At 39.3% G+C, this 21,319-nt stretch overlaps 1 protein-coding gene across 1 annotated transcript; it reads left to right on the top strand.

Moving 5' to 3' along the window:
- Positions 1-641: 641 nt before the first annotated feature.
- On the top strand, positions 642-19,529 carry gad2 (glutamate decarboxylase 2). Its single transcript, XM_044022356.1, has 16 exons — positions 642-1,748; positions 1,975-2,037; positions 2,180-2,368; positions 2,816-3,049; positions 4,024-4,114; positions 5,842-5,954; positions 7,463-7,578; positions 8,033-8,112; positions 8,276-8,330; positions 9,300-9,416; positions 10,171-10,235; positions 10,311-10,389; positions 10,514-10,663; positions 11,096-11,203; positions 13,103-13,192; positions 14,717-19,529. The coding sequence occupies exons 1-16, from the start codon at positions 1,673-1,675 to the stop codon at positions 14,888-14,890; spliced, it is 1,800 nt and encodes a 599-aa protein (XP_043878291.1). The 5' UTR covers positions 642-1,672; the 3' UTR covers positions 14,891-19,529.
- Positions 19,530-21,319: the final 1,790 nt, after the last annotated feature.

The following is a 21,319-nucleotide window of genomic DNA, read 5'->3' as shown; positions in this document are numbered from 1 at the left end:
AGCCATTTTGTATGAATTCATTTTTATCTGCTTTAGATTTGAAAGAGAAAACATGAATTGACATGTTTGCATGTTTGAATCCAAACACAAATACTACCACCACTTCACCAGCAGGCCTCATTTTATCGAAAAATCCACTCCGGGTTCAAGTACTGTGTTTACACTACCATACAGACATGGTTCTCTGATGAATCCTGACTGAAATTATTACCAGGATTTAACACAATCATCATTATGTCACAGGCTTTAATTGTGTAGTTTTACTTTTTTGTGTTTGTGATGTTGCCATAGCGGTGATTATGAAAGGAAAACTTTTTAAAAATGTATTCTATATGGTTAAATACATGAGAATGTGACGTAATGCATATTAAAATGCAAAGACATTGAAATACAGCGGTGTACATAGGCTGAGCAAAGACATACAGTATATACCCGGGTATATTATAAAATACATTTTAAATCACCTCTCTGACAAAGTCGCAAACAAAAGAATACAATTGCAACACAATTAAAGCCTGTGAAATAATGATGATTGTGTCATTTAGAGTTGAAACCTGTGAACTAATTTAAGTTTATCATGTTACGTCAAGGGTTTAAAGATAAACACTTGGTCAGTCAGTTCACGCTGCTGATGCCTTCACGCACTGTATGAATGCATGAAAATACAGTACAGTGTTCACTTTAGGGCCCCCATAAAGGCTTGAACCGGCTCTGTGTGTGAAGACGTTTTTGGAGTGACGAGCCTCAACAAAGGAGAAGGAGAGGAGAGGAGGGATCCAGACCCGTGCGCACTTTGCGCATCAGAGCCGCGTCTCCTGCGCCGCCCGCTGCTTCCTCCACCGGAGGCGAGCAATTATTGGAGCAGCCGCTTTCCTCCAAATAGGTCTGCGATTGCCGCGCGCAGGCAGATGCGTGATTTGGCTTCATCCACTGTCTGTCTGTCTGTCTGTGTGTGTGTGTGTGTGAGAAAGAGTGTGTGTGCCGCGCACAGGGGACCAAATGTCGCGTGGATGTAGATATTTGGAGAGTCACGACGTCCACGCGCCGCAGCGCAGGCAGGCTGGCTCAGCGTCATCATCATCATGACCTGAAGTGAATCACGATGGGATTTCTTTCGTGACGTGAAATTTGGGTTTGGATGAAATCGGCCGTATTTGTGTACGCGCTGCGTATTTAGCGGCAGCTGCTGCAGTTTCCTGCTCCTCCTCCATCAGCTCCTGCTTTCTGCGCCCTTTTCTTTACTTTTATGTTGACATGTAGCACATTCAGCGCAATATAAGTATAAACGGTAACTGTATGTGTTTATTTTAGTTTTTTAGTCTTTATTAAATGTTTCCCTCCATGTGAAGTGGCCGCGTTTTGCGTGGATGCGCTGAAGGAGTCAAGTGTTTGCGGATTTCTGTGTGGAGACGCTTTGTGCACCTGTGGACGCTTGCAGAAAACATCCAATACAAGAATAATCTTTTTTTTAATGTGGACGTTTTCCTTTCTTGGTTTTTTCCTCCATCTTTGCGCACCACAGTCGTTTTATTTTTAGCGGCTTTTACCCCGGAGCGTGTGGCGCGCGCGTGTGTCGGATGCTCAGCGGGACTGTGAGTCACAGAGGTCTGGTCAGATGTGGATGGACTCTGTCGGTGTCTGTGTGTCCTGCAGCTCCTAACTACCGGCAACAATGGCATCGCAGGGCTTTTGGTCTCTCGGCGGAGATAACGCCGGGGCCAACACTGGCAGTCAGAGCCCCAGCACGCGTGAGTGACTTTATTTTATTTATTTATTTATTTTTATGTCTATATCATCATCATCATCATCCTCTGAAGGAGCAGCGTCAAACAAAATTCCAGTGCATCCATTGTCTCAATCTTGTCTTTAAAGGCCTCTGCTTTTACGCACAGGTGATGGAGGTTTTTAGTGGCATTTACGCACACGTTTTCTGTCTTAATTTCGTTTCCTCCTCCCTTTATTTCTTTCTTCCAGCCAGGGCTTGGTGCCAAGCGGCGGCCCAGAAATTATCAGGAGGAATTGGATCGAAATTATATGGTATGTTAGTGGAGGGGGATTGAGGTGTGGGTGTGGGAGTGGGAGTGTGGAGGAGGAGGGGAAGGAATATTTTTTCTTTAACCTGTTATTATTTATTTATCTGATTGTTTTATGTGGGTTTTTTTGTGTGGGGGATAAAAAGCGCTGCTGAATGTCGGGGATGTGGAGGTGAAACCCGGCGAGCAAGCGACCACCGACAAGCAGCAGCAGCAGCAGACAAATGCTGCTGCTGCTGCTGCTGCTGCTGCTGCTGCTGCAGGCGACTGTGGCTGCAACAAATCCTGCAACTGCACCAAAGCTGCTCTGGTCTTCTCTGACCTCTATTCAACAGGTACACACACACACACACACACACATATACATGACTTTGAGTCACAGTCACGTCGCATTTATTCACTACCCAAAAAAATAAAATATCTCATTAAAATCAATACAATAACCCACTGGGGGTTTTCTACATGCCTTTTATTTTGATTAAAAACACTCAGATATAAGGTTATTTTTTCATTTCCATCGTGCAAACATTGACACAAAACAACCAGGTTTAAATATGAATTAAGCATAAAACTGGTCAAATTTCATATCTTTTGCTGTATGTACTTGTATTTTCGTGTGGTGTGAGGTGACCTTCAGCACAAGTTCAGCTTCGCAGGTGGAAGGAGAGAAAAAATATGTCCTTTAAATGACCTGAGGTGTTAAAAAAAACCCAATCATTTAAAGGCCTTTAAATACATATTATTGTTATTATTATTATTATTATGTTCTCCCCACCCCTCAGACCTGTTGCCTGCCATGGACGGGGACACGAAGACGCTGACCTTCCTGCAGGAGGTGGTGGACATTCTGCTGTCCTACATCGTGGAGTCTTTCGACCGCAACACGAAGGTGATCGACTTCCATTATCCCAACGAGCTGCTGCAGAAGAACAACTGGGAGCTGCAGGAGCAGCCGGCGAGCCTGGACGACATCCTCATCAGCTGCCGCGCCACGCTCAAATACGCCATCAAGACAGGTGATCCATAATTCCCGGCGTAATCGGAGACAAAGGGAGATTAAATCACTGACATTAAGGCATCAGGCCTTTTTTGCAAAAAAAAATCTGATATAAATTTCACATCTAAAGAGAGAAAAATGGAATTAGATCACAAGATCATTTAAGAATATTCAAACAAAGGAGCCAATTATATTTATATATACATATGTATATGTACATATTTAAAAAATAAATAAAAATGTGTTGGTGTCTGAGGAGATAAATGATGTTTTTAAAAATAGATAAATCCTGTTTCTCCTCCTCTGTCGAGGACCAATAAAAAGCAGTGATGCAGTAAATCTGGTTCATAAGAGATAACAGGCTCATAATTTGTGTCACTGTGCAGCAACATTCAACATTTTTTAAACATTGCATAAAGGCCTATATAGTCATAATTATTATAATAATATTAAATATATTTGATTTATTAAGGTTTAATTAAAGGTTTACAAAAGGAGTACATGAGAAACAATCAGCTTCAAATTGTCTATTTTAGCAAATCATAAAGAGAAGTGTGTATAAATGTTATGAAACACAGTTTTACACACTGCAGTGTTTTTACTAAATGTACATTTTCCTCTGCTGCTGCAGTTTAAACCATCAAAAAGCTGGGGGGTTACATCTTTTACATTTGGATACTACTATATTGTATAATATACTATATTACACAATAATATTTCCCATTGTCCAGGTTCATACAGAAACAAAAACAACACCTTAATAATTAACTTCATTAAGTGAAACAATAGAAATTACATGAATAAATAATAAAGTAGAGAAAATAAAGTGTAAAATTAATACAAACATATAAATTGTAGATTTTAAGATAATAATAATGAAAAAGCATATTTTTCTAAATGTGGTTACGGCAGATTTCTTAATTTTTTCTCCTCTTCTTCTATTTTTTCTTCTTCTCTTTTCTTATTCTTATTCTTGTTCTTCTTCCTCATCAGCTCATCCCAGGTACTTCAATCAGTTGTCCACAGGATTAGACATGGTGGGACTGGCAGCTGATTGGCTCACGTCCACGGCCAACACTAACATGTGAGTGTAACCACAGACGCCGTGGGGAAGAGTCTGCGTGTGTGTGTGTGTGTGCGTGAGTGTGTCTGGTCTGCGTCTGCACCGACTGATAGCGGCTCCACACACACACGTTAAAGCCCCTTTTTTCCAATCAATCATTGCAAATGAAAAGGGGGTGAAATGAAATGAAAAGAAAGATCGACCTCCTCCTCTTTACTCCCCCCTGTCACTCCCTCTGCCTTTTACCCCCCACACACATACACACACACACACACACCTCTGATCCCCACTGAGATTCAAGGGGAGAAAATTAGCCCCGAAATTAAATTCAGTCTAATCTGCAGCTAATTTCACTGATAATCACCTTGGCAACCAAACGTTCACACACTGAGACATAAATGTGACATTGACAGTTACACACTGCACTAATAATAATATTAATATTAGCTTTAATTTTAACAATTACAATTTAGGGTTTAATACGTTCATAACAAGAATTACATGAATGAATAAAAATGTGTGAAAATTAATGAAAAATAAAAGAAATTTGATGAAAATACACAAAAACAAACAATAATGATGTATAATAAATGAGTGCAAATCAAAAAAATTCCCAAAAAGCTTCAATTAGAAAGTGTTCCAATGACATTTAGATAAAAAAAGAAAAATGTACTTTTACTTATGTATATTTACACAGATGTATATAATGTTTTAAACACAAACACAACCAAATAAAATATTAAAAAATAAACTAACAAAATATCCAGAGTTCGACAAACATTATAAATCTTAAGACCCATAACAATAATAATAATAATAATAAAAATAATGATAGTAATAATATTTTAAGCATAAATCTCAAACCCTCTGCAATATATCAAAATTGAAATTTAAATATTAAAAAAAGAAACGGCAAAGAAATCAAAATGTGAGATTTCTGTCTGACTAAGAGTTCAGGAAACTTTTGTTTTTGTTGCTGAACAAGTCATCTTTTTTAAATCATAATCACAGTTTAAAGCAAATGTAACCTTCAGTTCTTGTTCTCTATGTGCAATGCCAATTTAAAACAAATATTACAAAAGTGTTCTAAAAAAATAATCCACACCTTCACGTTCCAATCTTTGTCTTTGAGCTGTGATTCCTAAAATGTGGATGTGGCCCCCTAGTGGGCTTTGAGGTATTGCAGGTTAAGCTGCCAGCGGTCATAAAACTGGATATTTAAAATATATATTCAAATGACTTTACAGATTTTTATTATGTTCATGTTGAAAGATTTGGGGCGATTTATTTACAGTCCTTTTTGTCCATAAGAAAAAAACACAAAACCTCACAAAATCCAGTAAATCCAACTAAATCAAGAAAACAAAGGCATTTGATCAGTTTCTTTCTGATGTTTTTCTTTTCTTTTCTGAAGCTTGACCTAAAAATGATGTATCTATGAATCTATGTTAGTAAATGTATGTTAGTGGATATTATAAGTTATAAGTATAAGTATATGTTGCTCAGAAGCATCAATGCTATGTAAGAACATTTTTACATACATTTATTGTTTTGTTTTCCTTCCAGAAACAGAAATATCATCATTTTCATTTAAACTTTAACATTAAACCCCAAAACCGAACTACCTTGATATATATATATGTATATATATATATATATATATGGAGTAAGTTTGTCAGTGCTGAGTCATGGTTTGCTGCATCGTCATCATGATGATCATGTGACTCGTGTGTCTCTGTGTGACACAGGTTCACATATGAAGTGGCTCCAGTGTTTGTGTTGCTGGAGTACGTCACTCTTAAGAAGATGAGGGACATCATCGGCTGGATGGACGGACGAGGGGACGGCATCTTCTCTCCTGGTACAACACAAATACACACACACACATATATAATATAATTTTACTGCAGACACTGACTTCTTTAATCACATTCAAAGGTGTTTTATGGAACATCGTGAAAGAAACATGTTACTTTACTGGTTAGGGTTTTGGTTAGGGATAAGACAAAGAACTGTGTCCTTATAAGAATAGCTGCACAAACCTGTGTGTATGAGTGTGTTTACGTGTCTGTAGTAGACTGTGAGGACGAATGTCGATACAAACCTTCACTGTGAGGACACTTTGACTCATGATGACAAACGTCGATACAAACCTTCCCTGTGTGGACATTTTGACGTTTAAGGACATTTTGTGTGTGAATGTGTTTACATGTCTACACACACATACTGTAACATAATTTCACTGCAGGCACTGACTTCTTTAAACACATTCAAAGACATTTCATAGAGCGTTATCAAAAACAAAAGTAAAGGGCAATTATATAAAAATAAGTATATATGTATACATATATATGGCATGTTTGAGTGTGAGAATCTCACCACCCCTCTCTTACACTGGGAATGGAACCTCCCTGTGTCTCAATTTGCATTTTGATGATATGTCAAAACTAATTAGCATAAAACAATTTTCAGCCTCCAGTCTGTCGTTCTTCTACGTTTGTGTTTGTCACATGATGAGGAGGCTGGGAGCAAATTTTTTTTTAAATGAATATAATAAGCGATCAATATTGATACTGATTTTTTTTCAATGCAAATTTGATAACATTTTACAAAATTTAGCTAAGAAATACAACATTTTTAACTGATCCCAATTGTGCCAGCGTCAAAACACAACACACATACGAACGCACATGTGTTAAGCCCCGCCTCCTCCATAAAGCTTCTTCTTTGTCTACTAATAATAATAAATTCCAGTGGCTGCCCTCTACAGTCTGAAACTATTAATCACACTTGGTGGTTTTTCGGCATTGAAGCTCAAAGCTTCTCATTGTAGCTAAAAGGTTTTTGTTGCTTTATATTCTTACATGAAGTCCAAATTACATGACATTTTAACATTTTTTGTATCAATCAATTAAGACAATGGGATCATTTTTCACAGCCATTTTTGACACCTTTCCACCCAAACAAAATTAAACTGGAGCTGCAAAACTCATTTGACCCATAACACTTAGATAATATTTAAACAGTTTTTTTACAGATATACAACAATTTTGGAGTTACATAGATCTAGTCATTCCAGTGTTAGTGGAAAATGAACCCACTTATAAATAAATAAAGCAATATTTGGATTTTAAGTAGTTGATGCTTGAGAAAACATGTGGCTGTCGAGCCAAAGGTTGCAGACCTCTGGTCTAGTCTGAGGAACACCTGAAATACCTCCAAAGCCCACCAGGGGATGGTGGCTCACACTCGGAAAAGCGCTGTTTTAAAACAAATTACTTTTTTTTTTATTGTTTGTTGTTTGTCACAGTTGGTTGTGACGTGGCCTTGGCGATGTCGGCTGACCACTGAACCCTCTCTGTCCTGTAGGTGGAGCCATTTCCAACATGTACGCCATGCTGCTGGCTCGCTTCAAGATGTTCCCTGAAGTGAAGGAGAAAGGAATGTCCTCCGTCCCCAGACTGGCTGCCTTCACGTCCGAACATGTAGGCGTCTCTGCTTTTATATTCTGTGTTATAAACACTGATCTTGTCAGGACCAGTAGTCCTCATGGAGACCAAGACCTGGTCCTAATGAGGCAGGTTTTAACTGGTTAGGGTTGAGGTTAGGGATAAGACAGTATCCAAAGGACAGTGTCCTAAGAAGAATAGCTGCATAAATCTGTGTGTTTGTGTGTCTGTAGTAGACGGAGTAGTAGAGTAATTTGCTGAACTAGCATTTTGACTCGTGAGGACAAGCATTGATGCAAATGTTCACTGTGTGGACATTTTGACTGTTAAGGACATTTGGTGTGAGTTTGTGTGTGACATGTTAAATAACACATAAACTTTACTTAATTCTTATTATTATTACTATTATACATTTTAAAAACACTGCTCCTCCTGTGATCTACTGTCATGCAAATATCTTAAAACTTTTATTTTATTTCATTCTTTTCAGAGCCATTTTTCAATCAAGAAAGGAGCAGCAGCTCTTGGTATTGGGACTGAAAGTGTGATCTGTATCAAAGCAGATGAGAGGTAAACACTGACCTTCTTATCTCAGTCAATTCAGTGAAAGGTCAAAAACAACTGAATCATTCGTATAATATTGTATTTTAAATCACACCTGTCAGCAGTGAGGTGCTGATATTTAAGAAATGAGTTGCAGAGAATGAGAAAAGTAACTGGTGTGTTTCCACAGTGGTAAGATGATCCCTGCTGACCTTGAGAGGAGAATACTGGAGGCCAAACAGAAGGTAAATGTCTGTCTTCCCAAACTTTCTAAATAGGGAGTCACCCTTTTTGGAGATTAAATAACTATGTCTAAATCGTGACTAGAGTTATTTTACAGCTGTGTGTGTAACAGCTAAGAGGTACAAGTCATTTCCCAAAAAATGTGTTGGTGAATTATTGTTGTAAAACAAATACACTGAAATGTTGACTTAACCCTTAAACATGTCACAGAGACACATTATCCTTTTTTCATGTATTTTCATTCATCTTGTTAAACATTAATGCCGGTCTATGGTATTTTTGAGTGTTCTCAATTTATTTCATGTATTTTTACATCTTTAGTTAATTGTAAACAACGTTAACTAAAATACTCACACTAACACACCTGACGCCCCAAAAGTGTCCTCATTGGAAACCTGTTCAGATCACTATTTTTGATTCATTGTGACAAACACTTGGCAATTTAAGGGTTAAAAACTTTAATTAAAACTTTAAAAAATAATGTTTGATATGTATGATGAGGATGGATGTTAGTTTAAGAATTATACCATTTTTATAGCTTAATTTTTTTATAATCACACTTTGATGCTCTAGGTGAGTTCATGTATTTCATGAAATGTGTCAGTGCAAAAAATAATAATCCATATAAACAATCTTTCACATATACCAGGCTGCAATAATCTAACCAAAAATAATCCAGTTTTCAAGTATATTGAATCATGACAAAAACTTGGCAATTAAGAGTTAAATTTGAATTCATTAATATTTGATATGTATGGAAAGGACTGATGTTGGTTTAAAACAATAAATAATAATAACACATTTTGGAGGGTAAAGGGTTTGGGAATATTTTGCAATTTTGTTTGGGGACCCAAAACAATTCCCCCAAGACCTGCCCCAGTCTTTGGGAACCACTACTCTATAATCCCTCATACAGCGACTGATGTGATGATAACCAGTGATTTTTTGTACATTTCTTTGTGCTCATGCAGGGTTTCGTTCCCTTCTTCGTGAGTGCGACTGCTGGGACGACCGTGTACGGAGCGTTCGATCCACTCATCGCCATCTCTGACATCTGCAAAAAATACAACGTCTGGATGCACGTGGACGTGAGTGGATCACACACACACACAGAGAAACAGAGCTCCAGCAGTGAGTGTGACACATCTATTACGTCTGTCTCGCCTCTAAACACTTTGGTTTGACCCACATTTGGATCTCGCCATTTCCTATCTAACACCGTCTATTAGCGGAAGTGGAGCAGGCTGTAAATCATCTCCTCCCCTGACTTTGCCATAATGGCTTCTCTCACTGAAGGAAGATCTCTCTCTCTCGCTCTCTCTCTCTCTCTATTAATGAAGGTGTTTTTTTGTCCTGACAGGTGGACACGTCTATTAAGACACAGATGGCCTTGTCCATCATTCCCTTCAATTTATGTTGTGAGGAGGAAAAGAAATGTCATCGCTTTAAGAGACTTTTGTGACACCTGTGGATTTAGGTTGTGCTTTTGTGAATGAAACTTTTCACCCGTTTAAATTAAGAGATTATTTCGTTAAACTAAACGTCTAGTGTGTAAGAATTAGTGACATCTAGCGCTGTGATCACACTGATTTGTCCAAGTGTTAGTGCCATATGTAAAAATAAAAAATACTGTTTTCAATACTGACTTTTTTTTCTCAGTATTCCGACTTTAATTTCAGAATTCCAACTTTTTTCGAATTCTGACTTTAATCTGAATTCATGTGGTTATAAAATAAAGACAAAATATTAAAATATAACCTTTAGGATCATTAATTAATATACAAAAAAACAGGAATATTAACTTGTGTTCACAGTGTAATGTGTGTGTGTTTGTCCTGTCAGGGTGCGTGGGGAGGGAGTCTCCTCATGTCCAGGAGACACCGGTGGAAGCTGGACGGAGTCGAGAGGCAAGTGTTTGTTTTTCCTGTGTAGACACAAAAAACACGAGCAGCTAATGATAACCATGATCATTGTTCATGCAGAGCGAACTCAGTCACGTGGAACCCACACAAAATGATGTCAGTCCCTCTGCAGTGTTCTGCCCTGCTGGTCAGAGAGGAGGTGAGGACGTGTCCCCTGAAACTGTCCCTCACAGTCACAGACGCTGTCCACTGTGTGTCCCTCTCTTCTCTTTTCTTCTCTTCTCTTCTCTTCTCTGTTTAACAGTTTCTCATTTCTCAAACAGGGTTTGATGCAGAACTGCAACCAGATGCACGCATGCTACCTGTTCCAGCAGGACAAACACTACGACCTGTCCTACGACACCGGGGACAAAGCTCTGCAGTGTGGACGCCACGTGGACATCTTCAAGTTGTGGCTCATGTGGAGAGCCAAGGTAAAAAAAAAACAAATAAATCATAATAATTAATAATTAAGTAAAACTCAGTCATATTATAAGGAAATTGTAAAATCCAATAATTATCTAAAAAACAATTTTTTTATATCCCATAAATTATTATATATATTATAGTATTACAGTTTTTTTTTGCATCATGTTTTGTATTAGAGACCAAATTTGACACGTAAGACTGTCTTTTTATCAGATTATATTTTGATTGTTTACATTCTTTTGCAGGGTTTTTATTGTTGCTTTTCACGGTTGATTTTACAGTTGACTTGTTAATAAATGAATACTATGGAAGGTTTTTTTTTTAATCTTTAAACGTCTCAGTACACAGTTACACAGATACAGTTCAGTTATTGTGTGTTTTAGACTAAATGTGTCACAGATTAACGACGTTCTCTTTGTCCTTGGTTTATTTCTCAGGGCACCATTGGGTTCGAGGCTCAGATTGACAAATGTCTGGAATTGTCTGAGTATCTCTACAACAAGATCAAGGACAGAGAAGGATACGAGATGGTCTTTGACGGAAAAGTATGTCCACATTTAACTTTATTTTTTTCCTGTTTTTTAATGATTCATTCGTGCACATTAGTCCGTGTCGCTGTCTTTTCTACTTGACTGACGCAGCACAGCGTGGCTCCTGCTTTGTGTTGGATGAATGCCATTTTTACCTCTGGCTGCCGGTGTAATGTGCCGCTATTATGTTTAATGAATAGCATAATGGCCTGTAATTGCTCATCTGCATATGAAAAGCACAGAGTCTGAAATATCCTGTGCCGAGCCAAGCCGCAACAACACAAACACACGCGGGTTTGACGGGTTATTAAGCCAAAAATCTGCTTGGACACACGGCGTCTTTCATGTTTCAAGTCTTATATTGTTTTCCTGCAGAGCTTTAAAAGCAAGGAGGGAGAAACTTGTGTGGGCAACGACCCAGGTGTTCACTCGTCTCTGTCTCCTGTTAAACCTTAACATTAATCTGAGGCTGAATCTACGACCATCGAACCTGCCCAGCTGTAGAACTGAGACATGAGCTCAGCTGTTTGTAATGAAGGCTGTTCTGTCGCTGACGGAGATGCAGATGCGGCTCCATGAGAGTTTAAAACTGTTGTGAGGTGTTTGTCACACACTGAGGGGATTTGTGAGGATATTTAAAGGGGATTTATATGGAGAAAACAGAGCATTTTGGCTGCTTTTTTCCATTACTATGTTAAAACATACATGTATATACAGAGGCTGTAAGAATGTGCAATTTACAGTGTCTTGTCCTTTTTTCCCCACAATCTATAAACAATCTGACACCAACTATGTAAACACACCTGAACAAAATATACTCAAAATGTTTAAAATCGGATAGATTTTGTGAAATGTGGAAACGCGTCACAGTTCAAAGTTCACTTGGCTCTTTTTTAGGAACAAAAAGAAAAGAAAAACGCTCTAATTTTGTGACTTCTGCACAATTATTGTTTTATATAAACACACAATTCAGTTTCAGTTAGTTTTCGTTTTTATTTTTATTTCAGTTAACAATTTTTTTTATATATTTTTCAATTTTAGTTGTCGCTATTTTGTTAGTTATAAAATTCGTTATAACCTTTCTTTCGTCATCTTCTTCCTCTGTTTGTTTGTTTGACTCTATTTACGTTAACTTTCATTTTGTTTACATAGTTTCTGTGATTGTATACACTGTTATGTACAAAATTGTTCATACAAATGTTTTAAAACAAAGTTTTACAGTGCCACACACAGGCCGGGCGTAAGTACTACAGTCGTTTTAGAGGTCCGTTTGAAGGCATTTCTGGAAAACGTTTGAGATCAAAAAGGAAAAAGACAGGGAAAATTCTGTCGCATAAGGTCTAAAAGCTCATTGGACACTTTGTAGAGTTGAATTTTTAGCTGCCAGATGAGCTCTGCAGCAGCTCCTGGAGGTCAAAGGCTCAAACTGTCTGTAGAGGATGATGGGAGCTATATTTACCATGTTTGCACCTTCAGCAGGATTTACTGAAGGATTCCAGGACAAGGTTAATGTCGTTAACGTGTAGACGCTGAGAAGATGGACAAATAAAGACTGAAAATATGGATTAATGAGTCACAAGAGCAAAAATATACAAACCAGAGAATTTGTGGTTTAATGTTTTTAAACTGAAGCTGATCAAGCAAAACAAGGACGACGGACATCCTTTCTGGTCTGTCCAGGCCACCGTAGTCTCCTGACAAGCTTTGTAACGTGATCCATCAATTGTTGACCTTTAAATTTGTATTTAGTCCCTTTGTTTATGCTTCCACCACTAGGGGGCACTAAGACACTTCTTTTAGTAGCCTTAATTTGAACAAATGACACAATCTTCCCTCACTTTAACATTAGAATTGTTTCCTCGCCCTGTAACTGTATATATCATAATTAATGTGTGTGTGTGTGTGTCTCCACAGCCTCAGCACACTAACGTCTGCTTCTGGTACCTCCCTCCTGGGATCCGCTACATGGAGGACAAAGAGGAGCGAAAGAAACAATTACACAAGGTGAGAGTGAGTGCAGATAAGAAGCCTGACTGCAGCATTTACACACACAGATAAAAAACCTTTTACCTCACCCTTAATGTGTCCTTTAAGCCTTTCATTAGCATCCAGCTTGACCGTCCACATGTCCTCACCCATTAGAGACAACAAAGACATTCAACTTCACTAAAATTCTTTTTGTGAGCAAGAATGAGCCGTTATGGACTAAAATTCTCAAAACCCTCTCGTAAATGTAGTACCTTTAAGACTGTAATCTGTCCTTAAACTGTCGTCGTAACCAATATTTATATATAACAACAGCTTTTACTTTACACCTTCCATTTGTCCTTTAAGCCTTTCATTAGCGTCCAGCTTGACTATTTACATGTCCTCCCAGAGACGTTTAAAAACACAGGTGATTTCATACATAATTAATGTTTGCTGTGTGTGAAGATATATATTATATTTATACACTGTAAAAACAGCCCAACTAGAAATAAGGCAAATATTCTTAAAGTGATTCAAACAGTTCAAATTCTTAAAAGTCGCTTATAAATGTAGTCACTTTACGACCATGACGTGTCTTAAAACTAGAACAAAACTGGACTCAAAATTAAAGAAAGTAACTAAACCTGACCCTGTGAGTGGCTCTTGTCCACAGACACTGAGACACAGTGAAAAGATGTAATGTTTCACGTTTCATTTATTACTTTTCCTTTACTTTTACTTTCTTTATTTCCACTTAATCTTAATAAACCGGTAAAAATCTGTCCACAAACAGAGACGTCTTTGACAGAAACCCCGCAGCAGTTTGATTGATTATTTTCCAGCTGCAGCAGTTGGGACACCTGCAAGACATTTAGCAGACATGTCTTATTTTTGAGATCATCAGTTTACTGTACAGACAGACAGACTTTCATCAGTTTAAAATTCCTTAAGGATTTTGGATTTTGAAGGTTGTTTTTCTTAAGTGTCATCTTCAGTTCACTCTGATGATCACATGCTCATGTTGATTATCAAACTCCTGACATTTCTAACGCAAACAGCCTTTATTTTGAAAAGTCCCTCCACAGTTAAACGTTTGAATAAACTCAGAGTTTGAGCCGAGCACAAAATAAACGACTGAAGCTGTTTTTTACTCACCGGGGACGAAACTGTCCGAGTGTTTTTACAGCGATGGACTGTTAATCCATTGTGCTGGTTTAAAATCCCGGGAGAGGTCAAGGGTCGAGGTGACCCTGTCTAAAGGTATCAACCCTCCAGTGCTCCCTGGGCACAGATAAGTGCTGTTCACTGCTCCTGTGTAATAAGGATGGATTAGTGTGTGTGTGAAAATAAAAGTAATTCACATTTCTAACACTAGAGAAGAAAACCTCTCTGCTCAGCAGCAGCAGAAACAGTCACAGCTTCAGTGTCAAACTCATACCATTACAATTGTATAAATAATAATGACGCAGAGGTAGTTTCATGATAGGCAGTTTCATGATAACGTCCATGTCTAAAAGCAGCTTCTGTAATTGCTTCCCTTCACGTTCTGGACGTTTTCAGGTGGCTCCGGTCATTAAAGCCCGGATGATGGAGTACGGCACGACCATGGTCAGCTACCAACCGCAGGGAGACAAGGTCAACTTTTTCCGCATGGTGATCTCAAACCCCGCCGCAACGTTCGAGGACATCGACTTTCTAATCGAGGAGATCGAGCGACTCGGCCAGGATCTATAAGACTCCAAGTTCTCCCCGCTCTTTTCTCCTCCTTTGACGGATGAATTGTTTGTCGTGAATGTACCGGTAAACTTTTTCTTTCTTTTCCTCCAAAAGTCACATATTTAAGAGTATATTTAAGGAGAAAATATTAATCTACAGATATATCCATATATTATGTGTTGTAGCTTTGGTCCAGAGCGACGTAAAAAAGTGCTTCTGTCTGCTTCTCCTGTAGTGTCGTAGATCCCAGAGTTAGTGTCAGTGACGTAAACTTTACACGTGATATTATTATTATTATTATTATTTGTGGTAAAATTCTTGTGTGCAATAGTTCGACGAGGAAGAGGAGGAGTTTATTTTTCAATCATCGTCTCTCATTTTTGCCCGGTTTTGTCGTTAAGTGCCAAATGTGGTTGTGTTCTATTGTAACTTTGAATTTTAAACTTGCTTGGTGGGGGAGGGGTGGGGTTAAAAACTTATAAAAGAAAATAAGAAAAAGAAAAGCACTTCACTTTACCTCAGCTTTATCAACTGCCTTTACATTCTGCACATACAGTAGTCGTGATTACGGACAGATTCTCTCTTCTCTCTTATTAACACAGTAAATTGAATTAAAATGTTATATATGTGGATATTTACATGGACAGAGTGCAGCTGAGGGAGCTTCATAATAATCATAATAATCTAAACAGTTTAGAGGTGAATGTAAAGTTATTATCCTCAAGATTTTGACGCAACAGTTCCAAAAGTTCTGCCACCCCCGTGAGGAATTCTGTGTAATTACCAAAACACGTCCCAGTGCCTCAAGTTGACAACAAACGTAGTTTAACTAGCGCGCTCCACTCCCTTTCGTCCGCTATAGGTGCCAAATTCTGGGATTTTTGTGCAATAGAATCTGCTTCTGAAAATTTTCTCTGGTGCTTCTTGGTATTTTCAGAAAACCTGTCACAGCTTGTTTTTGTGCTTCTGCTGTGCTTCCGTCAGTCTTGACATAAACACAAGTTGCCGTCAGAGTTTGTGCGACTCCTCTTCTCAGCCCACTTCTTTGGCATTTTCAGATCAGACATTGGGGCGGAGTTAACTGCAGCAGATGAAGGGGGTCAGTTACACTTTAATCATTACTGGAACCTCTTGGAGTTGATTTTGCGATAGATCACTGTCCATCAGTGGATGGACACTATGCCGTTCTGACAATGGCTGCTAAGGGGGCCCCAGGCAGTGTTGCACCACCCCTGCAAAAGACATTCAATTGTTGTAAATCCAACAAATGTTCTCAGTCACGATGCTAAGGCCAGAGAAGGTCAGTACGTCCAGTAATTCATCAGATAAAAAACAGCCTTTTGCCCGTGGCCAAGTGGAAAGGGAACTTGGCTTGTAACAAATGGGAGGGCTGCCAGTTTGAGTGCCCACCAGGTAAAAAAAAAGGTACCCCTGAGCAAGGTACCAACCCCCATTGCTCCTTGGGCGCTGCTCAGTGGCCTAATTATAGGAAGGTTTCTAGTAGAGGATGAGTTAAATGTAGAGTAAGTTCTAATTTAGTTTGTTTTATCATTACTGGAAACTCTTGGGAGTTGATTTTGCGATTGATCACTCCAACAGTAGTGCCAGTAGTTACTTTTTGTGGCCATGGTATTGTGAGGGAACAAATCCATACAGTTTTGTGAAATCTTAAGGATTCTAACTTTAACTTTGCAAACCTCTCGTCAGTATTTCACGCTTTCAGACTTTTCTTTAACGGCACTAGGGTTTTTTTGGGGGCACTGAGCACTTACTGATTTGCATTATCTACTCTATAACCTGACACCACTTGCACTAAATCACCAGACTGGGACGGGTACGGGGAGACGGGACAACAATATTATCCCCTTTATCACAACACTGCAACTGAGATTTTACTCTTAATTCATTCACAAGCAATATATTAAACAGAGTGGGTCCAATCTACAAGAAAAAACAAACCTGCAGAACGTCAAGAGAAAGCGTGAATTCAAGTGAACGATAATCAAGTTTCCAGACCAAATGAACAACGGTATAGTTTAGTCGCTGCCAGTGTGTGAGAACCCCGTTTTTTTTTCTGAGGTTCTGTAGCATCTTTATCGTATGAAACGAGTTAGAAAAGCACAAATTTTAAATTTTGCTCCACATGGTCGCTCAGTGTACAATCACTTTTGTGAGATCATAGACTGTAAATAGTATATTTCAAGATGTCCCCGAGTACATATCTTTGTGTATACATACGTGTATATAAGACATGATATAACCAGAGACTATTTGTGTGAGGTAAAGTTCTTCATATTTTCTCTATCTCCGAAAATATATATATATATATATATATAGATTACTTGTATTTTCATCCTGTTAGTCCAAATGGCTTTTTGTCTACGTGTGTGTGTGTGTGTGTGTGTCGCATGCCTGTGTTTCAGGGAACGGCTTTAAAGAAAGTCAAAGAGAAAGACTTTGGTGTTTGGATATTACGTGAATATGCAAAAGCCATTTTGACTCTGACGCCCTGTGTGTGTGTGTGTGTGTGTGTGTGTGTGTGCAGAAGTGATACTTGACAGTGCGTGCCAACGTGTACCTTAGTGTGTTTGTAACTGTGTTGCCTTAGTATATCAATTTTGCCAGTATTTGTCTAGTATTTCCTCCTCTACGACGAGGGTGAGGTTGTGCACTTTAGAGTAAACATTATGAACGTGCATCAATGTCCAACTGTTGTTCATAAGTTGATATTTAAAAAAAAAAGAAAGAAAGAAAAGTAATTATACTCTCAAACAAAATGTAACTTAAGCTCTTTGGTCTGAAGTTGCCATGAATCAGGGGTTTGTTGGAAGATAGAAGCGTTTATTTTCATGTATCCTCTTGCTCTTTGTTGTTATAAAACCTGTAGAGCTCCAGGCGTCACATGACCCAGTTTGTTTACACCGCCATGTTGCCAGGAAAACCTTAAGAGGTCACCACACGTTTTTAAATTCACTCTTTGATTGCTGACCTGAGATTACGTATTGGGGATCCGCAGTGAATGAAGGAGCTTGAATGAAGTAGTCACAATGACTTGTGTTCTAAAATGAACTGGTCACCAGGTCTGCAGACGGTCAAGCTCCTTCTTATTAAGACAAGTAAAATAAAAAGACTTCTGCAATAGTTGAAAAGCATGTAGGATCATTAATATTTAACATTTAAGCATTTAGCAGACGCTTTTATCCAAAGTCTTGGAAAGAACTCTGCTAGATAGGAACCGAGTGCCGAGATGGATCCAGGTGCAGGGGAGGGCGTGAGGTCAGTGGTAGGACAGAAGATGTTCTTGGAAGAGCTGGGTCTTCAAGAGCTTCTTGAAAATAGACAGGGACGCACGCCGCTGTTCTGGTAGCGCTCGGTAGGTCATTCCACCTGCGTGGAACGACACATGAGAAGTCTGGATCAGTGAAGTCAGTGAAGTTACCTCATCCGACAAGAAGCTGTTACCACAGCCTTCTCCTCTTTCTGTATTAGTAACTCGTGGTAAAAACAACCGCTCTCGTCCATCTTCTCCAAACAGACGATGTTTCCCCGCCAGATTTTCCTGCCAACATGGCGTTGTTTGGATTCCGCTGGTATGTGTGTGTATGTGTGCCCTTGTTGAGCTCTGTTGCTTTGCTTTTCCCTGACTAAAAACACTCACGCACACTGTGACACGGGCGACGTCAGGTTGTCGTTGTTGTCATGACGACAAAGGAACCTCACTGTGGTAGTTTCTCGGGGGCGGGCCCGACGTGTCGCACCTCTCGCTGCTCCACTCGCTTCCTTTTGCACGTGCATGCCGCGCCTTGCTTATTCCGGCTCGTTTGATATTCCGCGTGTCCTCTATATATCTACCTATAAATATATACATATATATGTATACAGTATGTGTAGCCACCTGTAATTAGCTTGTAATTAGCGTCCGGTGTGTGTAGCTTCTATAGCCTGTAGATTAGTGCACTGTCGCTCTGGCCTTTACGTCGATCTCTTGTGTCTCGGGCTTTCTATAAACTTGTGTGTCTCCGTGCCGCCAGCATGCTATAACCTCGCCTCGCTCTGTATACCTCGCCGCGCTTGACTATCTGACTCTCTCTGTCCTCTCTGTCTTCTTCCTCTTCTGCTTGACGACTGTCGCCGCTCACAACGTAGAGTGTTCTATATCTATATATAAATGTGTGTGTGTGTGTGTGTAGTTCCCTCAGCATGTCTCTCTGAAAGCTCGTCTCCGCTTCTGCAACTCGTACGAACTCTTCTATCTCTTTCTCTCTCTTTTACGCTTCGCCACCAGGCAGCAGCGACGATGCGCACGCGCGCTGTCCCTCTCCGAGCGTTTCTCGGCTTCCGCACTACCGTGTGTGTCGTTCCGTTTGTGTGTCTGAGGCGCACGTGTCATGGTGTCGTGTGACGTCAGGAAATACGTAGGATTTTTTTTTTTAATCCTTCCGCGAAGAATTGTACGCTGTTTTCTTGCTTCCAGGAAACGAATTAAACCCCCGACGGCTCCAGAGTGAAGTCCATCCTCTAATAATAAATATGGTGCCGTTTTAAAATCATAATTATATTCCGCCGACTGCTGTGCTCGCTTCTTTAGAAAACATTCGTTTGTCCTGATCTCTGTGTTGCTCTTGGGAAATTAGAAATTAAATATTGTCTAAACAAATATGAACCTGGCTGTGTTTTTCTTCACGTGTACAGATTCATGTGTGAGGTCACGACACAATATTTATGTCTTCAGAGGTCCCAAACCCGCGGCCCGTGGGCCAAATGCGGCCCTCCAATTGATTTCATGCTGCCCACCACTTAATATCAGGTCATAATGTTTTTTTTTTTATTCATTCGCATCATACAGACATTTATATTGTAAACAATTTAGTGTTCCATTTCAACACAAATGCTTTTATTTTGAAATTGCCTGGCTCCCTACTGTCCAGACGAGATGCTCACTGGCCTATAAGTCATTTAAGTTTGAAACTCCTGGTGCTCTAGTGTCTATTTAGGTTTGAAAATAAAAATGTAATCAGCATGTGCATTTATTTACCTTGTGGTATAAAAATTCTTCACAAAAATATGGCAGCATTTTTGGTTTAAAATAAGAAATTCTCTCAAAATCTAACAGAAATGAATCCATTTTTTAACAAAATTTAGGTTTTCAAGTGCAAACTATGCCTTTCATGTACGTCAGTACTGTAACTGCTCTCTAGGTGGCACTGCTACCCTACATTCTTGCAAAGGCGGCTGCAAGGCAGTTTATTTTTCACCCAGTTTGACATTAATGTCAGAACTTAGATTTTTCATTTTAATCTAAATACCACTTACTCTTTGACGATTACAACTCTTTGCATCACCTTTTCCTCTCTCACACAGTAGATAAAAAAAAAAAGAAAACACCAACACGGGAACATCTTTTCATTGACCCGACAAAGACCTGGCCCCTGACCACAAAGAGAATCACCTCATTTTGTTGATTGAAGTGACATTTACAGCTCAGAAGAAAAGAAGGTAAAAAATAATAATGATAATGAGAATACACACGTATGTTTGAAAACAGAAACATCTGGGCAGCACATGATGAGCAGCCTCTGACTGACTGAAGGCTCTCAGGGGTAATGGGTGATTTTAACGTTACAAAAGTGTCACGTAATCGCAGATAACGCAGATGTTTCCACACACGTGTGTGTTTACATGATAATGTTGCAGGGGCCTTGATCCATCTCCAAACACGAAGAAAAAGAAGAAAACCGGTTCTGGTTCTTTACGGTTCTTTAATACCTGACTGCCAAAACCTCCTTAGTTTAGCATGTAATCTGGTTGACATCTGTACCTAATGTCCTTCCTGTGTTAGTTAGACTGTTTTTCAGGGTTACAGCTACCACGTTACAAGTGTTTCACTGGGAACTTCTTCAACAGTGGAACGGAATATTTGCATCTCTGGTACGTCCGTGTCCCATCAGCGTGACATTTTTAACAATACGACAACGAGTGAATGATGGGAAATGTGCGAGCGATTTGCACCGGAAAAACCACCAGATACGTCTCGAGCTGGTGTGCTGGAAACAGAAAAGACAGAACAAGTGGACCAGAGTTAAAGAGAAGAACATCCTGGTTTTTTTTGTCCCAGTTTAACTCTGGTTGAAGTTCAGAGATCCTTTTATGAAGTTACCGTACGGGACTTGAAGGGACTGCTCACGTCTCGAGGACTGCAGCGCAAATGTCCCGGGATTGGGAACGCGGCAGAACTGAGATTCCTGGAGTCCCACATGGAGACACAACATACAGGCTAGAGAACACACCACCAGCACACATTGTCCTACACACACACACACACAAACACACGTTTATATTATTGACACTGTCACCCAGGGAATGTCCAGGACTGGTGTCATTCGCATCATAAAGACATTGATATTGTAAACAATTTAGTGTTCCATTTCAACACAAATGCTTTTATTT

This window comes from Solea senegalensis, linkage group LG1, assembly GCF_019176455.1.
Source record: "Solea senegalensis isolate Sse05_10M linkage group LG1, IFAPA_SoseM_1, whole genome shotgun sequence".
In the NCBI taxonomy this organism is placed as follows: Eukaryota; Metazoa; Chordata; class Actinopteri; order Pleuronectiformes; family Soleidae; genus Solea; species Solea senegalensis.
The sequence above is the reverse complement of the archived record's forward strand: the minus strand, read 5'-3'. Positions and strand labels throughout refer to the sequence as shown.